This window comes from Asterias amurensis, chromosome 9, assembly GCF_032118995.1.
Source record: "Asterias amurensis chromosome 9, ASM3211899v1".
NCBI classification, from domain to species: domain Eukaryota; kingdom Metazoa; phylum Echinodermata; class Asteroidea; order Forcipulatida; family Asteriidae; genus Asterias; species Asterias amurensis.
The window spans coordinates 4,954,564-4,981,578 of record NC_092656.1 but is presented as its reverse complement, the minus strand read 5'-3'; the positions used below and the strand labels follow the sequence as shown (position 1 = coordinate 4,981,578).

At 40.2% G+C, this 27,015-nt stretch overlaps 1 protein-coding gene across 1 annotated transcript; it reads left to right on the top strand.

The window, feature by feature from the left end:
- Window positions 1–63: 63 nt before the first annotated feature.
- Window positions 64–8,618, top strand: LOC139941794 (metabotropic glutamate receptor 4-like). Its single transcript, XM_071938415.1, has 2 exons — window positions 64–2,082; window positions 8,052–8,618. The coding sequence occupies exons 1-2, from the start codon at window positions 64–66 to the stop codon at window positions 8,616–8,618; spliced, it is 2,586 nt and encodes an 861-aa protein (XP_071794516.1).
- The last annotated feature ends 18,397 nt before the right edge of the window (window positions 8,619–27,015 follow it).

The window sequence follows — 27,015 nt, the reverse complement described above, 5'->3', positions numbered from 1 at the left end:
TATTGTATAGGCCGCTATACTTGGGGTTGGAGGTATCGGACTTTCCGGAACGCAAAGACGATCATGTTTTGTCACTTTCTTGTCGCGTTGCTCGTCCTGAACGTTGCAAACACGGCGCGTTTACCAAAAATAGTATGTAAGGTTTATAACAGTTCTGGTGATGTTTACATTGGGGGTATATTCTCCCTCCATAAAGACGGTCCGGGGGATGAAAACTGCGGGGAACTAGGCCCAGTATCTGCCCTACAGCTGACTGAAGCCATGGCCTTTGCTGTGAAAACCATTAACGATGACGACACCGTTTTACCCAACATTACATTGGGGTTCATGATTCACGATGACTGCTCTCGGGCCGAGTACGCACTGTGGGGTTCGCTCGCTCTTGCCATGGGTGCGGAACCAACCGTAGAAGGAAAGTACTGCATTGTCCCTGGTCCTAGGATCAGAGACAGGACTGAAATAGCCATGGGTGTTTTAGGCACGGAAGAAACTTCAAGCTGCGAGGTCGTCGTCAGCACGGCCGGCCTGTTCAAGACGCCTCATGTAACTTACGGTGCTACGGGTTCGGAGCTCTTCGAAGAACACCAAAACCCATACTTCTTCGCCACAATATCCCCCGATACCTACAGGGCTGAGGGTATCGTAGACGTCTTGGCTCACTTCAGATGGGAATATGTAGCGCTGATATACTCGTCCGATCAGAGCATACTAGACATCGAGCGTGAGGTTTATGATGAGGCGTCAGAACGAAGTGAGTTGTGCAAGTTGGTCAGGACGGAGGTGAGTAGGGATCCCACTGATACTGAATTGAACGATTTGGTACAGACCCTCAGAGACAACCCCAGTGCTCATGTCGTGGTGCTGCTAACCGAATCGGCCGACACTACTCGTGCCGTAATATCTGCTGTTCGGTCGGCACAACCACCGCTCATACGGACCTGGTTGGCGGGAGATTCGTTCGGAAACCAGATTAAACCCAATACATTTCCGCAGGGAACACTCTTCATTGAATATTTTAAACCTAAACTGGTGAGGTTCGAAGAACACTTTCGTTCTCTGGCGCTGAACGGCTCGAATGCCAACCCTTGGTACGATGAGTTTTGTCAAGGAACTGACATTTGCCAAACCTCAAGCGAAGACGGTTTCAGTGAGTTTAACCCAATGCTTGCTCCTGTAATGGACGCTGTTTTTTCGCTTGCACATTCCCTCGATAAAACATTTCGTGATTTCTGCAATACCTCATTCACAGAATGCTTAGTTGAAAATCATATTAGGGAAACTTTTGTGGACCAGCTTAGTAACATCTCATTTCAGGGGACGAGAGGCGAATTCAACTTTGAGAATAGCTACGTTCCAGGCAGGTTTACTGTATGGAATGTACAAAACATTAACGGTGTGGTCAAACTGGTTGACGTTGGTGTTTGGGATTTTGGTTTAGGTGAAGAACGACTGCACATCAACGAAAATTTGATCCAGTGGAACGTCGACCATGATATGACTCCAAAGTCTGAATGTCGAGAAGCATGTGGACCCGGGTTCGTCGTCGAGAAAGACCAGGTCAAATCTTGCTGCTGGGGGTGCCGTGAATGCAGAATGGGCGATATCGTCAGCGGTACTAAATGCGTCCAGTGTGCACAGAACGAATGGCCAAATAAAGACTACAGCGTTTGTGACAAACTAATCGGAAAGACTGTGACTCTGGACGAGCCGATAATCGCTGTTCTAGTTGCAATGATAGGTATCGCTCTGCTACTTTGTGGACTTACAACGTGTGGCATGATCAGACATCGTCAACATGCCCTGATTAAGGCAAGCAGCCGAGAACTCAGTGCCGTCAATATCGTTGGAATATTACTCTCCCTCGTTGCCATCGTCCCCTTCCTCAGCTCGCCCAGTGCTGTCGTCTGTGGTTTGGGGGAGAGTCTCTACGTCTTGTCCTTTACAATGATGTATGCTCCTCTACTCCTGAAGGTGAACCGCATCTACAGGATCTTCGAGAGTAGCACAAAGACCGTAAGACGTCCTCGGTTTACCGGATCAACAGCGCAGTTGACGATCGTAGCACTGCTTGTCATAACACAGGTTAGTAGAGTAGTAGAACCCAGGTAAGTAGAGTAGTAGAACCCAGGTTAGTAGACTAGTAGAACCCATGGTTAGTAGACGTAGACCTCGTAGAGTGTATGTAATAGAGTTATTCCATCAACAATGCAGTTGGCGATCGTAGCAGTGCTTGTCATAACCCAGGTTAGTAGAGTAGTAGAACCCAGGTTAGTAGACTAGTATAACCCATGGTTAGTAGACGTAGACCTCGTAGAGTGTATGTAATAGAGTTATTCCATCAACAGCGCAGTTGACGATCGTAGCAATGCTTGTCATAACCCAGGTTAGTAGAGTAGTAGAACCCATGTTAGTAGACTAGTAGAACCCACGGTTAGTAGACGTAGACCTCGTAAAGTGTGGGTGCGTTCGTTTAGCTGCCCTGGGTCTACCCCTGTGTGTTGCTGTTTTGTTTTCCAGGACGAACGTGGGTAATTATCTGCACACGTTCGTCCTGGAAAGAAAAAACGCCACTCGACGGGGTCGACCCAGGGAAGCAAAACGAACGCACCCAATATGTAATAGAGTTATTCCATCAACAATGCAGTTGGCGATCGTAGCAATGCTTGTCATAACCCAGGTTAGTAGAGTAGTTGAATCCAGGTTAGTAGACTAGTAGAACCCATGGTTAGTAGACGCAGACCTCGTAAAGTGTATGTAATACAGTTATTCTATCAACAATGCAGTTGGCGATCGTAGCAATGCTTGTCACAACCCAGGTTAGTAGACTAGTATAGAACACGTAGTGTGTATGGAATGAGTTATGTTCCGACATCCCTAAATGTTCATAATCGTACGATAGCCCAATAGCCCTGACCCAAACCCTAACAATTACCCTAGCCCTAGATCAACCGTGGACCAAACCCTAACACGGTCATCCCTGGCGGCCTTACACTTTCGTATATACTCTGTATCTGTGTATAGATAAACCATACAAACACCATTACCCGAACCCTTAAACACCAACACAAACACTGGGACCGACCCTAACACAAGCCCCGACCCTATAATAGGATACCCCTGACACTCTATAACTATAGGACCACACCTAAAACTATCCTCTAATATCACAAACCCTTACACTGTCACTAACCCACCTTGGTTCAACCCACCCTTACCCTACGACTGACCCTAATAATAATAATAATAATAAGAATAATAATAATATTTATTCGGGCAATGACATTTACAAGCACATGTACATACATTAAACATATTTAAGAAAATAAAGTAAAACAACAGTGGGGTGCCCAGGAGAGCATAAAAGTTAAAAAAATAACTATCGCCAAAAGGCGTATGTCTCCTAAATCCCCAAAAATACATTAAGGCAAGAGAGGGCATATAAAAAAGCACAGAAGATAATAACAATCACTGAACGACTAAAAAAGGCAAACAAGCAGAGATATACACAATAATACACACAATCCAAAAAGGATATTTGTTAAAAAGCAGGACAATACATCAAAATGGTTTAGAGCAATACATAAAAACTCCGGTAAGGGGATACAATTGAAATGACATTGTTAACAGGTTAGACTGGTGGACAAGTCGTCAAATCCGCCCCATGCGCCGAGACAGCGCTCCCGGGAGACCACCGCTCCCGCGCGAACCAATGGCCCCGACCCCTCATTAATGAGGAGTCGAAATCGGGGAGCCACCAGCCCGCACGAGAGCAGCGATCCCGCGAGAGCACCATCCCAGCGCGCAGGGCCGACCTAACGACCCGTCCACAAGTCTATTAACAGGTCTGTTGGCAAGTTACCCCAGCTATGAGTAAAACGGCAGGGGATGGAAAATTGAAACAGTTACCAAACAATATTAAAAAGGACAGAACATGATACAAATTATGGAACAACTAAAAAAGGCAAACAAGGTCAGTAGGCAGATTACTCCAGCTACGAGCAAAACGGCAGGGAATGGAAAATTTAAACAAATCGGTATACGGGCTGATAAATGATGAAAAACAAGTTTATCTTTGTGTCTAGCATTAACCAATATTTTGCATAAAAAGGGTATCAAGGCACCTGTATGATTGTGAGCAACCAATTGTTTACATACAAAAGCAAAGAACAAGTATTCCCTTCTATTACTTAGGATGGAAGCCCTGTTTCTATAAGCCTGCTATTGTAGGGTTGTTCCTGTCTCCTTTGATGAAGCGTTAGCCTTGTGGCATACCTCTGCACCTTGTCTAGTTGAGTCTCATTTTTAACTCGATAAATATGCCAAACAGGAGAACATTAATCTAATAGAGGTAAAACAATAGACTTGTACAAAGTGAGCAGTGTTTTAGAATTACAGTCGCCCACAACATGACGAATAAAACCCAAAAGTCTATAGGATCTAGCTGTGACAAAATTAACATGCGCATCCCAGGAGAGATTGTTTGAACAAGTACACCTAGTAGTTTAAGCTTAGTGACCTCTTGAATAAGCATATTATTTATGGAATATGAAGCCTGGTATGACCAGCGACGCATTCTAGAGATGGAAAGAAACTTGCATTTACCTGGATTCAAAAGGAGTAAATTTCTATTTGACCAGGGGTGGATTTCACAAAGAGTTAGGACTAGTCTTATCTCGAGTTAGGACGAGTTAATAGTCCTAACTTAGGACTAGCTGTACGTTTTTGATATCTCTTAGGACTAGTCCTAAGTTAGGACTAGTCCTAACTCTTTGTGAAATCGACCCCAGGCACTTATTTTGTCAAGATCTCTCTGGAGGGACAAAGTATCATTTTCTCCCTGAATTTGTCTATACAAAAAAGTGTCATCAGCATAGTGGCGTGGGGAGTTAGACAGCTGCATATGTAAGTCATTTATATAAATGTTAAAAAGCAAAGGCCCTAAGACAGACCCCTGTGGTACACCAGATGTGACATTAGACCAGACTGATTCAGATCCGTGAAAAACTACCCTTTGTTTTCTACCTGTAAGGAATGAATTGATCCAGCAAAGTAAGGAATCGTGGATCCCATAGGAATATCTGAGTTTGTTTACAAGAATGTTATGAGAAATACAATCAAACGCTTTACTATAATCAAGAGATAAAACATGCACACATGACTTGACTTGATCCAGTGTTTCAGACCACTCCGTTATTGTGTCAGCAAGGAGTGTTGCACAAGAACGGCCTGGCCTGAAACCATGCTGAAAATCATACATCAGACCATTCAATTCCAGATGGGAACGGAGATTATCAGAAACAATACTCTCAAGAAGCTTAGAAAAAACGGAGGTGAGGGCAATGGGACGATAGTTGCCAATGTCGCTCCTGTCAGCCTGTTTGTGAATAGGGACAACATTGGCAACTTTCCAAGCACTCGGCACAATGCCATGCTCAAGAGAAAAATTGAAAAACTTTGTCAGAATGGGAGCAATCGCCATCACACACAATTTCAACATTTTAACAGTGACCCCATCTGGGCCGGCAGCTTTGCCAGCAGACATTTCCTTATTTTTTTTAACCACATCATGAGTTGAGATCAACACAGAACCCATGTTAGGAATGTCATATTGTAACACGCGTGTAAATTACGGATGTGGAGGTTTCCAATGTTCTGTTAACCTTATGTTCGGATAATATCGGCGCAAGTATGTCAGAAGATAAAACAGCTTGTACCATTCCACCTTGGGTATCAATGATCTTTAAAGGAACACGTTGCCTTGGATCGGACGAGTTGGTCAAAACAAAAGCGTTTGTAACCGTTTTTTATAAAATGCATATGGTTGGAAAGATGTTTTAAAAGTAGAATACAATGATCCACACAAGTTTGCCTCGAAATTGCGTGGTTTTCCTTCTACTGTGCGAATTAACATGGTCGGCCATGTATGGGAGTCAAAATTTTGACCCCTATAAATGGCCGACGTGTTAGTCGACGAGGTAAAAGGAAAACCACGCAATTTCGAGGCATGTTTGTGTGGATCATTGTATTCTACTTTTACAACATCTTTCTACCCATATGCATTTTATAAAAAACGGTTACAAACGCTTTTCAAAGACCAACTCGACCGATCCAAGGCAACGTGTTCCTTTAATGGAAACCCTTTAGAGTGTTAGGCCGAATCCGGCCACAATATGCTTATAGGGATCCCTCGCACGAGAACGGACTCAAACCCGAACCAGAATCCACCCAGTTCAAACTCTGTAACTCGATAGTCACGACGATATTAGCCAAAAGCCGTAGCCATGAGCCGTAGCCATAAGCCGTAGCCATAAGCCGTAGCCATAAGCCGTAGCCATAAGCCGTAGCCATAAGCCGTAGCCATAAGCCGTAGCCATAAGCCGTAGCCATAAGCCGTAGCCATAAGCCGTAGCCATAAGCCGTAGCCATAAGCCGTAGCCATAAGCCGTAGCCATAAGCCGTAGCCATAAGCCGTAGCCATAAGCCGTAGCCATAAGCCGTAGCCATAAGCCGTAGCCATAAGCCGTAGCCATGAGCCGTAGCCATGAGCCGTAGTCATAAGCCGCAGCCATAGCCACTTCAGAATTAGAATGTGAGGTTCCGAAATCAAACATCTGAAAGCACACACAGGATTGTTATTTTGTGCACACACCAAGTGAGAAGACTGGTCTTTAGCAATTCTCAAAGGTGTCCAGTGTCTTTAACAAACAGACGTGAATACATTCATTGTAAGGCGCGAGATCTTTTCTTCCGCTGTAAAAAACGCCCTTGGTATCCCAACCAGTGTCCTAAAACCAGGTGAGCAACTGGTTGTACTGGCCCCTTTGTGCCATTGTTGTCGAGTCCACGCGCTCCCATCCTGGAACCAAACAATAGACACAACCGCAAACCTTTCTAAATAGACACAACCTTAAGCTGTGATTAATCCCCTAGAGTAATTGATCCTATAACAATCGCCCATTATACTCCCCTGGAAGCACGATCAGGGAGATGGCTCAGTGATTCAATAACTTTATACTGGCCTGGAACCAGAAAAACTGGTCTGGAAGAACATACAGGGTGGAATTGATATAAAAGCGGGCAATGAATACCAGGTGGGCTTATCGGAGGCAGTTCTTTTTTTTAGAAAAAGATCTAACGCTTAAGTAACGGTTGGGAAAAACACAACATTGAACCCTCTTCTGTCCCCCTGAAAACCGATCGGTATATGTTTTACCTAGTAGAAAATTAAAGCGTACCTTTGACTACATTTTTAATTTACAAGCAGTTATATCCTGATGATGTTTTTCCGTACAATCTCTATTTATAAAGGCAACAATTCTGGGCCGGAGAAAACAATACAAATTGCCGACTGCCTGGATAGCAATCTATTTCCAATTTCAAGGTTTGGTAAACCTCCCTTTTTATTGTTTACACGCCCTATATTGGGTGCGTTCGTTTAGCTTCCCTGGGTCGACCCGGGTGTGTGGCGGTTTTTTTTCCCCTGACGAACGTGTGCAGATAATTACCCACGTTTGTCCATAAAAAAAACCCCACACACACACCGGGGAAGCTAAACGAACGCACCCAAAAGTTGTTGTGGCGCTGGCTGGGTGGAGGGGGGGGGGGGCGCTTAATAAGAAGGTGCTTACATCTGGGATGATGAGTATTGGGTTGATGTTTCGTGTTTCCTAACAATGGTCGGCAGTATTTTACCGAGTCCTATAACTATGGATCCACAAGGATACCTCCTTCAGCCATTCAGCCCGGTAAATACTTCCCATGAAGGCTATTCAGCCCGGTAAATACTTCCTATGAAGACTTCGTGCGAAGCAAAGGTTCTTGCGTCTAGTGTATAAAAATTAACTAGTTTAGCCTTTTTTTCAATAAATATATTGGTTGAAACTTAATGAAAAAGTTAAAAATTGTGGGACAAGGAAGCTTATTTGATCTTAACTGTTACAAACCTCTTTGGAATTCCATCGCGAATTATTTGCAAACAAACCAAAGTAAGTAAAATCGACCCCAATACTTCTTTTGGTTTGTAAATTTGGTTCATTCTTTATATTTTGCAGGTCGTGGTCATCATAGTATCTGCCCTGGTCTCACCAGGCACTTGGATCACCACAATAGAGCTATACCCCACCCAGGCTGAAAACGAACCCAGGACCCTGGAGATCTTCTGCAACATTGGCAGTGGGTTCCTGGCGTCGATGAGCTACAACTTGACCCTTCTCTTAGTGTGTTGTTTCTACGCCTACAAGGCTCGCAACGTTCCTGGCAACTTCAACGAGGCGCGGTTTTACGCAGCCTGCGTCTACACCACATTGGTTCCGATCGTGGCTGCCCTGCCGATGTACATTACCGCTGACAAGGCAATTATTTCAGCTTTCTCGATCGGTCTCGTTCCCGTCATCAACGGCTATGTCACTCTTATTTTTGTCTATCTATCCAAGCTGTTCGCGGTTGTCCGCGGTTACCAGGAGCAGCCAAATAATAATACTGCGGATCAAAATCGCGTTGGAAGAAACGCTTTGCAGAGCCAGTTTATAATGGGCGGGAAGGGTAAAGTTCACCCGTCGACGTCTGAAACTATGGGTGCTGGCTCAAGCCAAATGGAAGACGCCAAAGAACAAACTTAAATTGCGGGAACGATTCGCATACGAGATAACCCATTACCAGGATAAAATGTTCCGTACACATGTCCAGGGTAAATTTCATAACGCATTTCAAGGGAATGTATATACATCTGGTTTTTGGAACCGTTCGATTGTTTCAATCCATATGTAGATAATAATACACCATGCAAATAATCTGTGAACGTTTCATTTCAAAAGATGCAAGCGTTTATAATATATCGCCAAAAACATCGCAAGAAGAATAGCCCATAATTTGAAGACACAATCAGACAGAAACGTTTCTCAGATTCAAATAAACAATGTGATTCGAATTAATCACAGACTGCTGTACTTCTAACCAAGTTTGTGCTGCCAATAAATACCAAACGTATACATTCCCTTCAAACGATGGATGCTATAGGTTTTCTCGGTCAGTTTCGGCAAATGAGCAGCCAATTTAACCACCAAGCTATTCTATTTCGCGCGAAATCGAATGCTACTCCAAAGGGTAGTTCGATTTCGTTTTATGATTAGTCAAATGTAATGCTGCGTCATTCGATTTAACAAAATGATCGTTCAATTTAACAATTCATCAAAGCAGCATTCAAATTCGCAGACGCTTCTTGAGGCGTGTGTATCACGAAAAAGAATGTCAAAACGCCAAATTGAACAGAATGTTAAAGGAATTTGACTCGACTCAAAACGAAATTGAATGGCCGAATTCTGAAATTGAAACGCAGTAACAACTGGAGAGGCAAAACAGCTTTAATTCGAACGCATGAAAATGAAATTGGCTGCTCATTTACCGAATTTGACCGAGAAAACATATATTCAAATGTATTACACACTGAGCTCATGAGGTTTGCAGTATAAGCTTTTGTAGGGATTCTCCAAATCTGAGAACAAAAGTTGCCGGTCCTTACATACTTAAAGGCAGTGGACACTATTGGTAATTACTCAAAATAATTATTAGCATAAAACCTTTCTTGCTAACGAGTAATGGGGAGAGGTTGATAGTATAAAACATTGTGAGTTCGAGAAAGAAGTAATTTTCCACGAATTTGATTTCGAGACCTCAAGTTTAGAATTTGAGGTCTTGAAATCAACCATCTAAACGCACACAACTTCGTGTGACTAGGGTGTTTTTTTCTTTCATTATTATCTCGCAAGTTCGATGACCGATTGAGCTCAAATTTTCACAGGTTTATTACTTTATGCATATGTTGAGATACACCAACTGTGAAGTCTAGTCTTCGACAATTACCAATAGTGACCACTGCCTTTAAGTGTGTGCTGAAGTGTTCCATATACGAAGAGTAGACCTGAGAACAAAATAGGTTCACACAATGCAGGGACTTGAAAGAAGTCTAAACGATTTTATTTTTTTAATTGTTGAAGAATATGATTTGACTTCTGTGTAGAACAAAGGAATGTCCACATTGTGTATGCAACACGGAGCTGCGGGCTTTATGTGAGAGCCCTTTGTGGGGTCTTTTACACAACCGAACAATGGACACCACAATGTATGTCCTTTGTTCAATTTGGACCCCACAGAGAAATGATTGAGAAAGAGGAATAACAGAACAACAATAGTAAAGGCCCGGTCACACAGGCCCCGATAACGAGAACGAAAACGATAACGATAAAAATGCACGCTCGCGATTGGTTGAATTGCTCCACGCAGGCTACGCCCACGCTCATTCAACCAATCGAGGGCGTGCATTTTTATCGTTATCGTTTTCGTTCTCGTTATCGGGGCCTGTGTGACCGGGCCTTAAGGCACCACAAATCAGATCGCTAAGGTTGCGCGCGTGTGTTTGTTGTGCTATTGTACTTTCTTTATTGTGCTTCTTGATACTCGATTTATTTTCGTAGACCATTGACAAAATGTCGCGCCCTCGCTTTGCTTTCATGAATAAAACCAATCGGGACATTGCTAACACCCCCCAAAGAAGAAGATACAAATGTTATTAATGTTGTGGGTAGGGATGTAATTCTGTCGATTGGTCATTGATTTTATTGGAATGTGCAGAATGCCATATTTAATTAAATATGGGTAGACTGTATCACAATATTGTGAAAGACTGGTAAAACACATTATGACATTTTCCAGGAGAAAAGAAAATTGACAATCAGGCCTGTACGAGAGGAGATATAGTCATCCTCTACGTGAAAGACTTTCTGTCGCCTATTTGAGATTTAAATATAATGGGGAAGCATGAATGACCATGATGCCGCTGTCTTGACATTGAAAATGCGCACAGTGAGAGATAATTCAAAAACAACTGAAAGGCCGCACAACAGCAAGCTTGTACAGACGGCTTAGAGTAAGATGTTTTACATAATCAAGCCTTAGGCCGTATCCGAATTGGCGGCTACGGCTACGGCCACGGCCGGATCGCCGCGTCGTCATGCATTGAAGTATAGGAAGTATAGCAACACCCCTGACAACGGTCGTAGCCGCAGCCGTAGCCACCAATTCGGACACGGCCTTATTACAAAACCACGGCTTCGGCTCTAGATTCAGCTCAGGCTACCCTTGCCCTCGCACTGTTGTGGCAATTGCGCGTGCTTTGCGTCCGTGCTCATGGCTTCAGACGAGAGAACGGAGCCTGGAGCCGAGTCAAAAGCTGAAGCCGCAGGTTCGTAAAGGGCCTATGTAATATTGGCAACAGTATGTAGGACTATTTTAAAACTCAAATTCAATTTTTAAAGCAAGCCGTACTTTTAGTGACATTTAGTCATTGTAACATTCCTGTGATGGACAACTGAATGGAGAACTGATTTTTTATTTATTAGATCGGTATAATTTCTAGAGCCTCGGTACAACTGGGTTGATTTTAATAGTTAAAGCATTGAATGCTGGAAGGTGTTAAATTATAAGCCAGTGTTTGACAAAGACTTATTGTGGTTGCTTTGTTGGTAACCGTTATTTAGCAAACCTTTGATTTATTAAGATTTGTAGCGATGTATAATTTGCAAGGTTGATTTAATGAGAGTATTGTATAAATTGGTGCAAGGTGAAATTAGGGCAGCATTTGACACACGTTTACTTTAGCTAACAGTAGTCACGGTCGCTTCGTTGTTAACCGTTGCTATGACACGCCTTGTAATTCGTTTAGTTTTGTTCTTGATACATTCGGCAATTTTGACACGAATACTAAACTAGTTTTTGGACTGTAAAGTTATGTAGTCTTTGAGAAACGCACTTATGAAGGTGACGTTGAAAAATGCGTCGATTTACATACATTTTGAAGAGAAAAAGGTTTCATCGATCTTGCTCTATGTGTAAAATCCTTTTCGACTGTGTTGAACGAACGTATGTGCTTTGGGGTGGAGGTAAATCGAAAATATATGATTTGGCCTATGTGTAACGTTTAAGTCAGTTTACCACTTATGTCGCACACACTTTAAACTGCACGTACGTATTGAGACACGTGTTTATTCTAACCACCGTTTAGTAATAATGTACACAGGAGCTTGCACTATTTGTCATAAATATATATTTTTTGCTGTATTATATCCTTTTTCAGACGAAATGAATTTGCAGGATGCTTATAGAGGCTGAAAAAAGCCTCTGGCTTACAGACACTCAGAGTAGTATATGGCGGACAAAACGAGTGGTTTTCACTCTTTTACATTAAAGACAGTTGACACTATTGGTAATTGTCAAAGACCAGTATTCTCACTTTATATATCTCTAACATATGCATAAAATAACAAACCTGTGAAAATTTGAGCTCAATTGGTCGTTGAAGTTGCGAGATATGAATGAAATAAAAAACACCCTTAGTCACACGAAGTTGTGTGCTTTCAGATGCTTGATTTCGAGACCTCAAATTCTAAACTTGAGGTCTTGAAATCAAATTCGTGGAAAATTACTTCTTTCTCGAAAACTATGTCACTTCAGAGAGAGCCGTTTCTCACAATGTTTTATACTATCAACCTCTCCCCATTAGGCCATACTCGTTACCAAGTGAGGTTTTATGCTGATAATTATTTTGAGTAATTACCAATAGTGTCCACTAAGAGAGATACAAGTACAATGCCGTGTTTTTATTATGGGTAATTATATCATGTTATAGACTGTACATTGTTCAGGTACTTTTTCATGTACATGTTTATAACTGTTTTTTAGTTACTATTGGAGAAAGAGGTAATTTGAATGGTTACTGTAGATAATTTAATAGATTATACTTCACTTGAAGATGTGGCAACAAATTATTCAGTGAAACTGTTTCGCTATATTAGGTGTTATTTCATTTTATAGGCACTGGACACCTTTGGTAATATTGTCAAAGACCAGTATTCTCACTTGGTGTGTCCCAACATATATATACAATAACAACTGTGAAAATTTGGATTTAATTGGTCCTAAAAAGTGTGTGCTTTCAGCTGCTATAAAAAAGGCTTCGGACCTGAAGTATTTTAATACTTGAATGAGAAATGACCTCAGAGGGAGTTGTTTCTCACAATGTTTTAAACTATCAACAGCTCTCCGTTGCCCGTTTTCATGTAAGCTTGTTAGCTAACAATTATTTCAAGTAATTACCAATAATGTCAACTAATGCCTTTAAAGAAAATGAAATTTTGTATGATTTTGAAGCGATGGTCGGTCAACCATCGTTTTTGAACGTATGATATACAATACCACACAATCAGACGGCTTTAAGTCAATCCCCTTTTGCTCTCGTTTTCCTCAACAGTCACGGAGTCACGCACAAATGTAAAAAGGTCCGCGGAACGATGTTTTACGTTAAAGGAACACGTTGCCTTGGATCGGACGAGTTGGTCTATGAAAAGCATTTGAAACCGTTTGTTATGAAATGCATATGGTTAGAAAGATGTTTTAAAAGTAGAATACAATGATCCACACAAGTAGCACTCAACATTGTACGGTTTTCATTTTACGTCGCGGACTAACACGGTCGGCCATTTATGGGAGTCAAGTTTTTGACCCCCATAAATGGCCGAACGTGTTTGTCGACGAGGTAACACGAAAACCATGCAATTTCTAGGCATATTTGTGTAGATCATTGTATTCTACTTTTACAACATCTTTCTAACCATACCGATTTTATAACAAACCGTTATAGAACGCTTTTCAAAGACCAACTCGACCGATCCAAGGCAACGTGTTCCTTTAAATCCTACCCCGCAAATCCACAATTTGTACGATTTTCATTTTAGTATGGAAAATGTAAGTAGCCTACTTTTAGAGATTATGTTGTACAAAATTGGAAATGGTTTTTATCATCCAGAGGGGAAAACAAATCAAAAAAATAAATGTCGTCTTAAATTGAAAAGCTTTGATAGGAGATAAGAAGTCATGAAATGGACATTGTTTCAATACAAAGACATTCCAAGATACTATGTTTTTGTCTCCCCAAAACGTGCAGATTATTTGGTTTTGAGATTTTCGCTGAGTGCCAGGAACGAAATAATTATTTTTCAAGGCAAAATTTTTTTCCTGAAAATATACAAACAAATTACAACATAAGATTTCTTAAAGTACCTGAGGAGTAAGGATGATAAGCGCCAATAGATTTCATTCGGCACATCTGCACTTGTCTTAGAGCCGAGGAAATGGATGGATGAAGGACGCACTTAAGTGTGGGATCTGAGGTCGTAATCAGTTTTGTGATGCACAAATAGTTTCAATTTAAAGAGTCCTTATACAAAAAAGAAGAAGAAACAATTACCTCGTGGTGGTGTCAAGTGTCATTTCTTTGATATTCTAAGAGTGACGTTTTAAACGTGACGCCATTTATAAACATTAGTGGCGTGTGTCGTACTGTCGTGGCCGAGCGGATAAGAGCACCGGATTCAAGCTCGGTGTTTCTGGTCAGCAAATACTGGGTTTGTTTGAGTCTCAGTCGTGACACTTGTGTCCTTAAGCAATACACTTGACTATAACTGAAACGTCCTTTGGATGGGACGAATACTGTTGGTGCCGTGTGTTGTGTAATGCACGTGGGAACCCCGCGCACCGTCGTAAAAGAGACGGTGTTCCTGGTTTTGTTTGCCAGTATTTGCGCCACAGCACCGTGTGAACCATAACATGGTGCCAAATAGGAAAATAGGCATCATAAAATAGGCATCAAAAAACCCCAAAACAAAACACGTAACTCCACAATGAAATACTGAATAGTGAAGCGCCTTGAGCGTCACTGAGTGACATGTTAAAGGCAGTGGACACTATTGGTAATTACTCAAAATAATTATTAGCATAAAACCTTTCTTAGTGACGATTAATGGGGAGAGGTTGATGGTATAAAACATTGTGAGAAACGGCTCCCTCCGAAGTGCCATAGTTTTTCACGAATTTAATTTCGAGACCTCAGATTTAGAACTTGAGGTCTCGAAATCAACCATCTAAACGCACGCAACCTCGTGTGACAAGGGTTATTTTTCTTTCATTATCATCTCGCAACTTCGACGACCGATTGAGCTCAAATTTTCACAGGTTTATTATTTTATGCCGGGTTGAGATACACCAACTGTGAAGGCCAGTCTTTGACAATTACCAATAGTGTCCACTTCCTTTAAGTGTATGACTAGTATTTAAAAATAGTTATAATAATTCCTTAATTTTTCAATATTTTAAATCTTAGCAATTTTTTTTCCCGGGTGTAAACGTGCTTATTGTCAGTAATATATTTGTTTCACTATAATATACCTAGTATTTGCAATTGATCCATTGCTATTGTTTAAGGTCTACATTTAGTCTTATTTATACTACAATTTTAATGTTTAAAAATGTACACTTCTGCAAAAACCGGGGCGTAAATCTGACACAGTGGGTCTTTTCATATGTAAATACCGAAAAAAAGAATCGAAATTAACATAATAGAGTGTTAACGTTACACCAATAATTTGTCGTTTGCAGAAAATGGGGTTTGTTTTTATTTTTATTTTTTTATTTAAAAATTTTTTTTTTTAAATAAAAAAAACCGGTGTGGTTTTCATGTAATAAGATGTTAATTTTGATTCGCTCTTCAGATGTTACAACACACATGGTGTGTACATTTTAACTCCCCAGTTTTTGCAGTGTAGGTTGGCTGTGCACGTAAAAGAACCCAAATTGTAGAAGAGTATAATATTATAGGTGTTAACCCTTTCGTTTCTTATTCACCTACCTGCGATTTACAGTGACTAAACCCACTTGCGTTTCATTACAAGAAAATGAACCATAGAAAACAAACCAAACATAGACTGTGCGCATCTCGCGCGTACTCGAACTTCTGGGACCAAGTTCGATTCTGTTTCTTCAAATACTTCAGATAATTTACCGAGACGAAGTCGAGGTAAATTATAAAGAACCAGGCTTCGGCGGGTTTAAACCACTAGTTGAAAACCGATTCAACACACTTTGATTCCCATTCATAAATACCTTTGCGTTCAAAAACATCATCACTTTTTGGTCAAAAAGTAAAATAAATGCAAACATTATAATTGTTAAATGATTTCTTTCAACACAACACCCCTCCAGCTATGAAATGGTAGAGCCCTCCGCTGCCCTCGCGTAAACAACTCCTTGTAAGGGAATGCTGTGGGCGTCGCGCGTATCGCGTGATGTGGCGCAACTGTTTCAGCCGTTGCTCTCGACCAATAAGAATGAAGAAACTGTCTTATAAGAACAGGTGCAAGGTCGCGTGTCACGCCCATGAATTAACATTTGTTACCGGTCATAAACAAAAGGTTTATGCACACCCACATGACGCGCTCTCCACCAATAGGAGTAGAGAAACTGTCTGGGGTATTTATGAATGAAAGTTAAATACATTGAACAAATCATTACAGAAAACCTGAGAACAAGACTTTACCTCCGTTTTCTGTAAATAAATCAGACCTTCCCAACTGACATTCATGTCTTAAATGGTCGCACAAATTCGGATGTAATTGGCAACTTAAGTGGGGTTTCTAAAAAATAACATTCCTGTTTTTAATGGTCGCTCAAATTCGGATATAATTGGCAACTGGGGTTTCTAAAAATAACATTCATGTTATTAATGATTGCACAAATTCGGATAATTATTGGCAACTGCAAGGGGTTTCTAAACATAAGTTGCCTCGTCCCAATTCTTGATTGTGTTTCAGAAGGATCAAATTGATGAACTTGGTTTATATCGAAATTGTATTTGTAGCAAGTGCTTCGTTTTGTTGTTGTTGTTTTTTTCGAGAATTTTTTTATAGAAAAAAAAGAAGGTTTGATTTACTGGAAAAATAAAGTCTTCGTCCGATATTTCAATATGCTTGCACAGTCTATTACACAAACTACATTTTCATTAAAGTTCATGATTCATTAAAGGTTGTTGGTGTACAGGGCCATCGTAACACAGAGGTTTCTATATTTATTTAATAATTTGTATGTCTATCTCTGCGGAAGTTATGCATGGAAGTGGAAATATGTTTTTTTGAAATTTATCTGATAAGTCTGCTATATATAGAATTCTATATCTTTGATTTTTAAGTCTGCTGCCAACGAGTGTTCCAAAGTCTCCGATTGGAACAAAGATCATTTTTTTTCTATGAAATAAAATCTTCTCAAAAAAAACCTAAAATACCCACAGAAATTTGTTAGAATTAAGATTTGTATTTAAAATTAAGATTTATATTTAAATAAGTTGTTTAAAGTTAACAATGAAAGATAATTAAAAGTTATCAATATATGAACAAGGCCTACGTCTTCATTTCGGTTTATTTGTTGAAAGTTTGCATCTCAAGACGTCTGTTCAACCATGGAGGAAGAAAGTTCAACCACGCTCAGCCCTAGCCCTACATAGGACTCTTCCCATCTGTCCTGTTCAGTTTTATTTAATTCCCATCAACATTTTAGACAGAGATATTTAAAGTGATGTTTTCTACATCATCATAATTAGACCGTGTAAGTTTTATGTACATCTGTGATCTTCACGATTTTTTTCTTACCAATTCTGTAATGTTCCTTTAGTATGAAAATGACTATGTCTTTGGAGAGTATTGTCTGTCAATTATGTTAATCATCATTCATTCAGAGACAAGCAGGGCACAGGTGCATGTTGTCAAATGATGGTTCTGTAATGTTCCTTTTTAATAGTGTGAAAATGACTATGTCTTTGGAGAGTATTGTCTGTCAGTTATGTTAATCATCATTCATTCAGAGACAAGCATGGCACAGGTGTATGTTGTCAAATGATGGTTAACCATTAAATTGAAAGAATTGAATTACTTTAGACCTTGACAGAGTTAAACGAATAGACGGAACAAGATTGGTTATTAAGGCAATGGACACTATTCGTAACTGCTCCAAATAATTGTAAGCATGAAAACGTGCAATGGAGATCTGTTGATGAAAAAAAACAAAAACGTGCATAATATTATTCCATGCATAAAATTTTGGGATACACCCAGTGAGAATACTGGTCTGATTAATTTGACATTTACCAAAAGTCGTCTCCAGTGCATTTAATGCAGTCGCACAACCAATTGTAAGAAGTTCCAATTGCTTCTATATTATTTTGTATAGGCCTTTTAAAATAAATGTGGTGAAATTTTAAATTATAGTTTTTTATATATTTGTTTTTAGTATAAACGATGAAAAGGAGTCTACTGGAAGTTGATGTATAGATATTCGCAACCATATGGAGCTATCGTGTCCACCCTAACTAACAATGGCTAAATGAATTACGTCTTTGGCATCCACAGTATTGAGCAACTGCTTCAATGTCAAATTAATTTACTCGTCAGATATAGCCTTGCTCAAGGCAGTCGCATTATTCGCTCCGAAAAGACGCAGCTGTAAACCCACCCGCCGTATACCCTGTGCATGGTGTGTGCGATCACACCGAATGACCAACCCGTATACACACTGTCACGTCGCACGAATACTGTTCACACAAGTCATCGCACTCGTACACCACTAACCGCATGCGGAGGCCGTCAGGCCGACAGCCTTGTCGGATCTGTATCTTCCCGTTTTAATGTGTTGTATTGAAAAAATTCCAATAGTGGACGAAATTGGGGGGGGGGGGGCTCGAGGATATGCTAGTATGCAGCTCATGAATATGTATATCGTTCGTCAGACCTATCAGACAACACAGGGTGCAAGGCAAATGAATTATTCATTTTGACGTCCAATCACGCACTTCCCTTATCACGACCTTTGGACCCTATCATGCGTCCGTGGTGGTGGTGTGTGAGGTAAACATGACTCGTCTTTCGCGGGCATTATGGTAATGAGCTGACCGTGGGAACTCTTCGCTTATTATAGTAATGAGGTCAGTGGCTTCAACACAGATCCTACAAGGCTGTCGGCTTGACGGCCTCCGCATGCGGATAGTGTACGAGGGCATCGTGTCGTGCGATGTTACGCACAGTGAATACGGGTGGGTTTTACGCACAGTGAATACGGGTGGGTTTTTATACAGCGGCGGTCTTTTTTCGGAGTGAATAACTCGACTGCCTTGAGCAAGGCTACGTCAGATTTTATAAGCGTACGGATTTTAGTTTTCTGTTCAATAAATAAACATAAAACGTTGACCCACAAACTTGAAAGTTTCTCACAACAACCGTTTCTTAAAGGAACACGTTGCCTTGGATAGGACGAGTTGGTCTATACAAAGCGTTTGTAACCGTTTGTTATAAAAAGCATATGATTGGAAAGATGTTTTTAAAGTAGAATACAATGATCCACACAGATTTGCCTTTTACTTTGCGAACTAACATGGTCGGACATTTATGGGAGTCAAAAATTTGACTCCCAGGCCGACCGTGTTAGTCGACGAGGTAAAAGGAAAACCGTGCAATTTCGGGGCAAGTTTGTGTTGATCATTGTATTCTACTTTTACAACATCTTTCTAACCATGCATTTTATAACAAACAGTTAAAACACTTTTTATAGACCAACTCGACCGATCCAAGGCAACGTGTTCCTTTAAAGCTGTATTACGCGAGTTAACTTATCCTCCCCGAGTCACCCCAGTTTCATAAAAGGGGAAATCAAACACAATTCTGAGCTCAGAAGTCTTGCAAAAGCAGAATTTTGTTATTGTGACCTTCAGTAAATTTCTCCAGAGTCTTAAGATTGTCGAGTGAGAATCACGATCGAGTATTCTATGTTGATTCGGTCGCGTGCAGCATGAGGAATACTTCTTTTAATTGGAATTCTTCTCTCTCTCTCTCTGTTTTCCTTTATAAACCCGAGTGTTGTGGTTTATATTGATATCTGAAACAAAAAAGTCGCATCCCCTTAAGGTGATCCCCTGGCTGCCGCTTCCCAGGTTGTATCGTAATTTGGGTGTGATCCCTGGCTACACGGCAGTTAAAGGTTGTATGGCTTCTGACTGGCACCACCGAACAAAGATATTGACAAAATATTAGATAGCTCAGTTGGTAAAGCGCCGGTGTCGATGCAATTGTGTCCGCCATGCAATAATGTCCGCTCCGACACTTTTGCATATGCAATCGTGTTCGGGGCTATGCAAATCCCGTCCGCCCGGTGGACCTGTTCCAGACTGTACATACTATGTGAGCGCGAACGCGAGCGTACATGCACTGAACCTACGTATTTTACGATTGAAGCGAATACCCAACGGCCGAACATTTCCCTTGTCATTCATGACATACACTTAGCTTGTAAAAAAATGGCGAACGTGTTCCGTCGACCAAGGGCGTTTAATTTACAGCAAGGACGGTTTTGCACGGGGGCGGACACAACTGCATATGCAACGGCGGACATTATTGCATAGAGGACATAATAATTGCATGCGACACCGGCACGTTAATCCGGAGGTCGTTGCATCGAATCCCACTGTAGTCAATTCTTTGTTCAACCCCCAATTTTTTTTATAAACCCTTCTAAAAGGAATGACTGCATTGAGACGTGAAATCACTCCCGAACAAAATTCTTTAAAGGCCGGGTTTGCAAGACATTTAGATTGGAAATGTACGCTAACTCTTTAAAAAGTATTGTTAAAATTGACATAGTAAAGTCTATTAGATAATTATTAATATTATAAGAACACTAAATTCTGCACACACATAAAACCCGCACTTCGTTGGGAAACTGTTATCTGTTGCCCACAGCTTTTTCGTACTGGCCACCTTTGGAAAGACTAGTATTCTTACTTAGTGTATAGGCTACCAACATACGCATAAAATAACAAAATCTGTAAATAGTTTGGACTCAATAGGAAATCAAAGTTGCAAGAGAATAATGAAAGAAAAAACACCCATGTCGCACAAATTTGTGCGCTTTCAGATGCATACTCAAAAGCTTCAGGCCTAAACAACTACGGAGCCGTTTCTCATAATGGTTTAAACTGTCAACAGCTCTAATATGTTTTTATGCTAACAATTATTTTGAAAATTTACCAATGTGCCTTTGACAACAGCATCTTAGAAAACCGTCAAATATACAACAAAAACTTCATATCTTTACTATGTGAATTCAGTTCCAGTTTTTACGAATTAAAGTTTCATAAAAAAGGTCTGTGACGTATGGATGGCGCACAACTAACTAAACACTGCTCTGTAAAAAGAGACGTTTGGTGGAAAAACCACAGCAGGCATATCCATACGGCATTGTTCGATGTAGGTGTCTTTGTTTGATACGGAATGGTAGCTTTTAAAAAACTATACCCCTGACCTAGTTTTTGGAACGTTTTATTGTATATCCTTACAAAGACGGTTCAAAAACTAGGTCAGTGCGCGGAATACCCATGTGTGTTTTTGCCTTTGTGGTTTCATAAAAGATGCATGTTTTTTATCGACTATAACGGATATGCCCATTATGAGAAAAACACCAAGTAGGAAATGTTCTCTTGGTGAAACTAAGAAGGTCTTAACGGAAGGAGAGGTCTTAAGGGGGAATGGCCGTCTTTAAGGGTTGGCGGGGTATAAAAGGACCATGGTATTTTATTTTAAACAACACTCTAATTTTGACGTATGCGATGAGTCCTTGATAAACAAATAATGCTTAAAATACTCTCTCGAGCAGGAGGTTTGATAAGTCTTTAGGGACAAAACAAAAACCCAATGACAACGCCTCTATAGTTCTGTTTTGTTTCACCGAAGCAGCCACTGATGTAATAGAAGCAGTCCCTGAAGCAGCCAAGTGGAAAGAAATTATACAAGAGGCGGCAGATATCACATAGAAAAAGAAATGTGCATTAAGTGGTGTCGGAACTTCTTACAGGCGTCAGTACATTGCTTGTAACTTCATTAAGTTGCTGACAATTTCACTCCCCATATTCTCCTCCGGAACATTGTTATTTAACCTTGCATACTTGGAAATTCAGGGCATGCCAAGTCGGTTCTCCCATCAGTTCCCGTTTTAAGGATAATTTGGATTTACTTCAGTTGAAGAGCTTGAAAAACTGTGTCGGCGGTGTATTTTCCCCGAAAGTGGCATGTAGGCTATACATACAATTTGCCGACTGTGTCTGTATTTTATTGGATCTCCTCTCAGCTTTGGACGAAAACACAGTTTGGTTCCATTCCATTTAAGCCGTTCGGAATTTTGAACACAAAGACAAAAAAACACAATCCCATCCCACCACACAAAAACCCCCAAATCCACTTATTTCAAGGGCCCTTTTCAGTGATTACTGTTAAGTAACTGTGTTAACTTGGTGTCGTTGTGTTTGCAACGAGTTCAAGAGGGTTTACTGCCAGCCTCAAGCCCGTTTCATACTTCATGCGAAAATGCAAATGTTGTACGAGATTGGACGTGACAGCGTCACAGGTCTGTTTTCGCTTGGAATGTTTTGCAGGAGCAGAACAAAAATCAAATGACGCGAATTCGCAGGAAGTATCTGGCTTTAATTGGTATCTTTTACCAATACGTTTCCGTTGAAACTTTACATCAAACGCTTTACAAAAAGTGCATTGCAACAGTTTCTGTGTTAAAAACGGGTCAAAGCCACGAAGATTTTGCTGAATTCTTTAACTGCATTCCGTTCAAATTCAAGCACCCGGGAGACACTTTCTTCAGTTTGTTAAAGTTATTACTTGTGTTAAACAGGTTACGCACGGCATTTAATATAGTAGGCCTGTTCCTCTCTCCAAAGAATATTGTTTCTATTGGATTAGTCCATTGAATTAGGAGACAGCAAAGGGGTCTCTTTTTTGTTAAAAAGTGCCTTAAGACTGCAAAATAAGGTCGCATCACATCATATAGGTCATTTTCCCAGAGGGTTGTCCAACTAAATTGAATGGCAAACTTGCATGCAATCTCGCCAGATATTAAAGGAACACGTTGCCTTGAATTGGACGAGTTGGTCGATAACTGAGCGATGGAACCGTTTTTTATAAAATGCATATGGTTGGATAGATGTTTTAAAAGTAGAATACAATTATCCACACAAGTTTGTCTCGAAATTGCGTGGTTTTCCTTTTACAGCGCGAACTTACACGTTCGGCCATTTATGGGGGTCAAAAATTTGACTCCCATAAATGGCCGCCCGTGTTAGTCGACGAGGTAAAAGGATGGCATGTTTGTGTGGATCATTGTATTCTACTTTTACAACATCTTTCTACCCATGTGCATTTTATAAAAAACAGTTACAAATGCTTTTCAAAGACCAACTCGTCCGATCCAAGGCAACGTGTTCCTTTAAGGTCAAACGTTATAATTTACTTGATAAATAAGCTTTCCATCAAGTAGTGAGTGCAATATTTGACTCTCACCTCAAGTTTCTTTCACCCTCTTCTTTAGATTAAATAATAACATCTCCAATACCACCTCTCTTCCCTGCCAATTCTATCATGTCTTTTCCAATTCTCCCTTTTTACTATAAATGGAACCTCAGAGGTTTGCTTAAGGCCTGTCTTTTAGTACTTGACCCAAACATGACTTTCGTGGTCTCGTGTCTTGTCTCACGAATTGCTTGCACACTGATAGCATGTGTGATTTCACTCTTACCGCTAAAAACTTGCTTACCATATGTGACATGCATGTTAAAGACATGGGCACCTTTAATAATTATGTTGTCAAGACCAGTCTTCTCATTTTTGTGTATCTCAACATATGCACAAAATAATTGATCTCAATTGGTCGTCGAAGTTGCGAGATAAGAATGGAAGAAACAACCCTTGCCACAAGAAATGTGCTTCCAGATGCTTGATTTCGGGACCACACAATCTAGTTCTGAGGCCACGAAATCAAATTCAAATATTTTAGTGGAAAATTACTTCTTTCTCGAAAACATCGTTACTTCAGAGGAAGCCGTTTCTCCTAATGTTCTATACTATCATCAGCTCTCCATTGCGTGTTAAGTTTTTATGCCAACAATTAGTATGAGTGATTACCAATAGTGCCATTGTTTTGCGTTGTTATGGTTTAAATTGTCAACAATCTCAACTTCAGATGTACATTTTATTGGGTTTTTGGCTGCAATAACGTTCGGTTTCATTTATCCACCTAAAGTATGAGAATTAATGTCTGGACCGCATTACAAGTTTGGGCTACATTTAGATCGGGCTACATTTAGGGTGGGGCGGGGCTACAATAAGTTTTAATTTTGGAGCTAACATGAGTTCCGGACAACTTTTTTTGAAAGTTGTGGGGTCCAATTAGGTCGGGCTACATTAATAGGTACAAGTTTGGGATATATTTAGGTCGGGGTTACGTTTACATTTAGGTCAGGCTACATTAATAGGTTGGGCTACATTTAGGGCGCGGATACGTTTAGGTCGGGCTACATAGAGTTGCAATCATGGAGCTACAATAAGTTCAAGGCAATTTACTTTTTTGAAAGTTTGGGACAGCATTAACAGGTACACGTTTTGGGATATAGGTCGGGCTACGTTTGGGTACAAGTTTTGAGTTAGATTTCTAACGATGCTCAATGTTGATCCAAGAATGCGGCCGCATAGGTCGAGGCGACATTTAGTTACACGTTCGGGGCAAAATTTAGGTTGGGCTTAATATTGGGCTATTGTTTTCCTGCTATTTTATGTTCTTAAAAAAAAAATTGTGTTTGTATTTAGTATTGAATTTGGATGTTAGCGCGCACAGGAAAAACAACCTAATATATCCTTTTTATTGATAAAATGAAATTATAGTTCAATTTGATTTTCAATCACACCTCTCTTGACATTTTGGCTGCTAAGTTAAAGGGATGGAAACCCTACAAAGTGATTGGCGACTATTTGCTTATAATTCAGCAAGCAGTGTGACAGGTTCTGTATGGCGTTTAAACTTATATGCAAATTGTAACGTCATTGGATGTTAACTAAATTCCTGGAAAGGTATTAAAAACCATGTAACAAACTTAACCGGAAACGTCGATTTTGTTTCTATTTTTACAAGGACAGATATATCTTTTACAAAATAATTGCTATAAAAAGCGGCATTTAACCTCGGCCCTGTCTTTAAATGCGAAACATATGTGAGTAATTTTGTTGTCGACATTTCCTCAATGGAGTTACAAACTGCGCAGGGTAGGCCGAGTCTCAACGAAATCATTAATTAGCGACGCAAGGACATTTTCAATTCACTGACCATTCCACTCATATCGTTTAAAAGAGGGAGTGCTTCAATTGTTCTCAACTTGCTTCAATGGGGGTTTCTATGTTCGAAGGTAGAGACTTTTATTCTGACATTTCGGATAAAAGACTTGATTGTTTAAGTGCCAGACTGGAAGTCGGCCAAAATTTAGGCGCTCAACATTGACCCAATTTCATAGAGCTGCTGAAGCACAAAACGTAGCGAAGCATGATGCCTACCTATGTTGTCACCAGCCAAAATAGCATGTCGCTGTAAACTCTGAGACGGGTGTCCTGCTTATTTTTACTTGTTTGCTTATAGAAAATAGGATCCGACTGCTTGGAGACAAAGTGGATACCTTCAGTTGAAACAGATTGTTTAACCAAGATATTGGCTATTTTTTCAACCAAAGGTTTGGGTGGATATTGTGTCAAACCACAAATCAATCATTGTCAATTTAGCATTGATAATGATTAAGTGTGTTTACCAGCATGTGCTTTGAAGTAGTCTGATGATTCTGTAACAGACATATGCAAGTCTTGGCCCTACCTTTAATCACCGGTTAGATCAGGGGAAAAAAAGATTAATTGAAGTTTTGCAGTGAATCTTAATTCCTTGTTAAATATTTGATTTTTATAAATAAAGTTTGTTCTGGTATAACAAGCACAATGAGATGTCCGGTTTGAGTAATTCATAATTGCCAAATTTGTTTTTAACGCACGCATGAATTCAATATCCTACAAAAACCGATACGTGAAAGTTACTTAATTATTATTCTGTCCATCTTAACTTAGGCTGGTAATAAAACACGAAAACCCCCCACAAAGGCACGTTTTACCCGAACCAGAACGTGAGGGATGTTTCGCAAATAGTTGCGGCCTTCGATAAATCACAGGAAAGTCACGCAGCGAGGGGTTTGTATAGCAGCAATTTGGGCATTCTGACTGTAAGTGGGCTATAATAAAGCAAACCGGTATATCTCCTGCACTTGATAGAAGCAAACTACAAAGGCTTAATTGAATTCTGTTGATTAAACCTATAGCGTTTCCTTACAAATCGTACTTATTTATCAGCTAAGTCTGCGACGTATACTGCAAGGTTGTCATCGAGCTTTGGTATATAATAATCAAACCGGTATCTCCCTTACTGGACCGAAGCAAAATCCAAATGCTAAACTGAATTTTCTTGATTACATCTGAAGGGTTTCCTTACAAAAAATAATGATTGTTTCTTTGATATTTCTGCCGTACTGCATTTCTGTCATCAAGCTTTGCTAAACTTTTCTGTAGATCCATATCAGACCATATAAAACTATAGGAATAAAAGAAAGATGATTGTACCCTGCAATGAAGGCCGCTTTCAGCAAGCGTTGATATTTCCATTGTCTTATTTATACCACGTCGTACAACCGTAGTAATCCCATACGCAATGATATCCTCAACTGGACCATACCATTATGTTAGAGGGGTGTCAGTCAATGGGGTCAGCGATTTGGTGAGGAGAGGGCAGGACACAACTCTCCAGTATCCTTGTGTAAAATCGGTATGTCAATCGTCAATGGTAGATTTACAAGGACGTTGATTTTTACCATTATCATGAATTGTAATATTCGTAGACTTACCTACAGTATGATATGAAAACTTGTGAGACTTTGTTAGCTTATCTTTTTGGTTGGATCGCACGCATGCGTACAGTGGCCCTTATTGTGCCTTGGCTAATGGGAAACTTTTGGTGACACTAGGTGGCAGCAAACTAACCATGTAATCAGTGTCATTTCTAAGAGTTGTGCGATTGCTCAGAACTATGCAAACAATAGTAATTTACCTGGTAAGTCTGCTGCCAACTATAGAGTACCAAAATCTCCCCCATTCATTCGAACGGTTTTTTTTTAAAAATAGTAACGACGATTACCCCTTCTTCTTGAAAGAGAGATAGAGCTACATTACACAT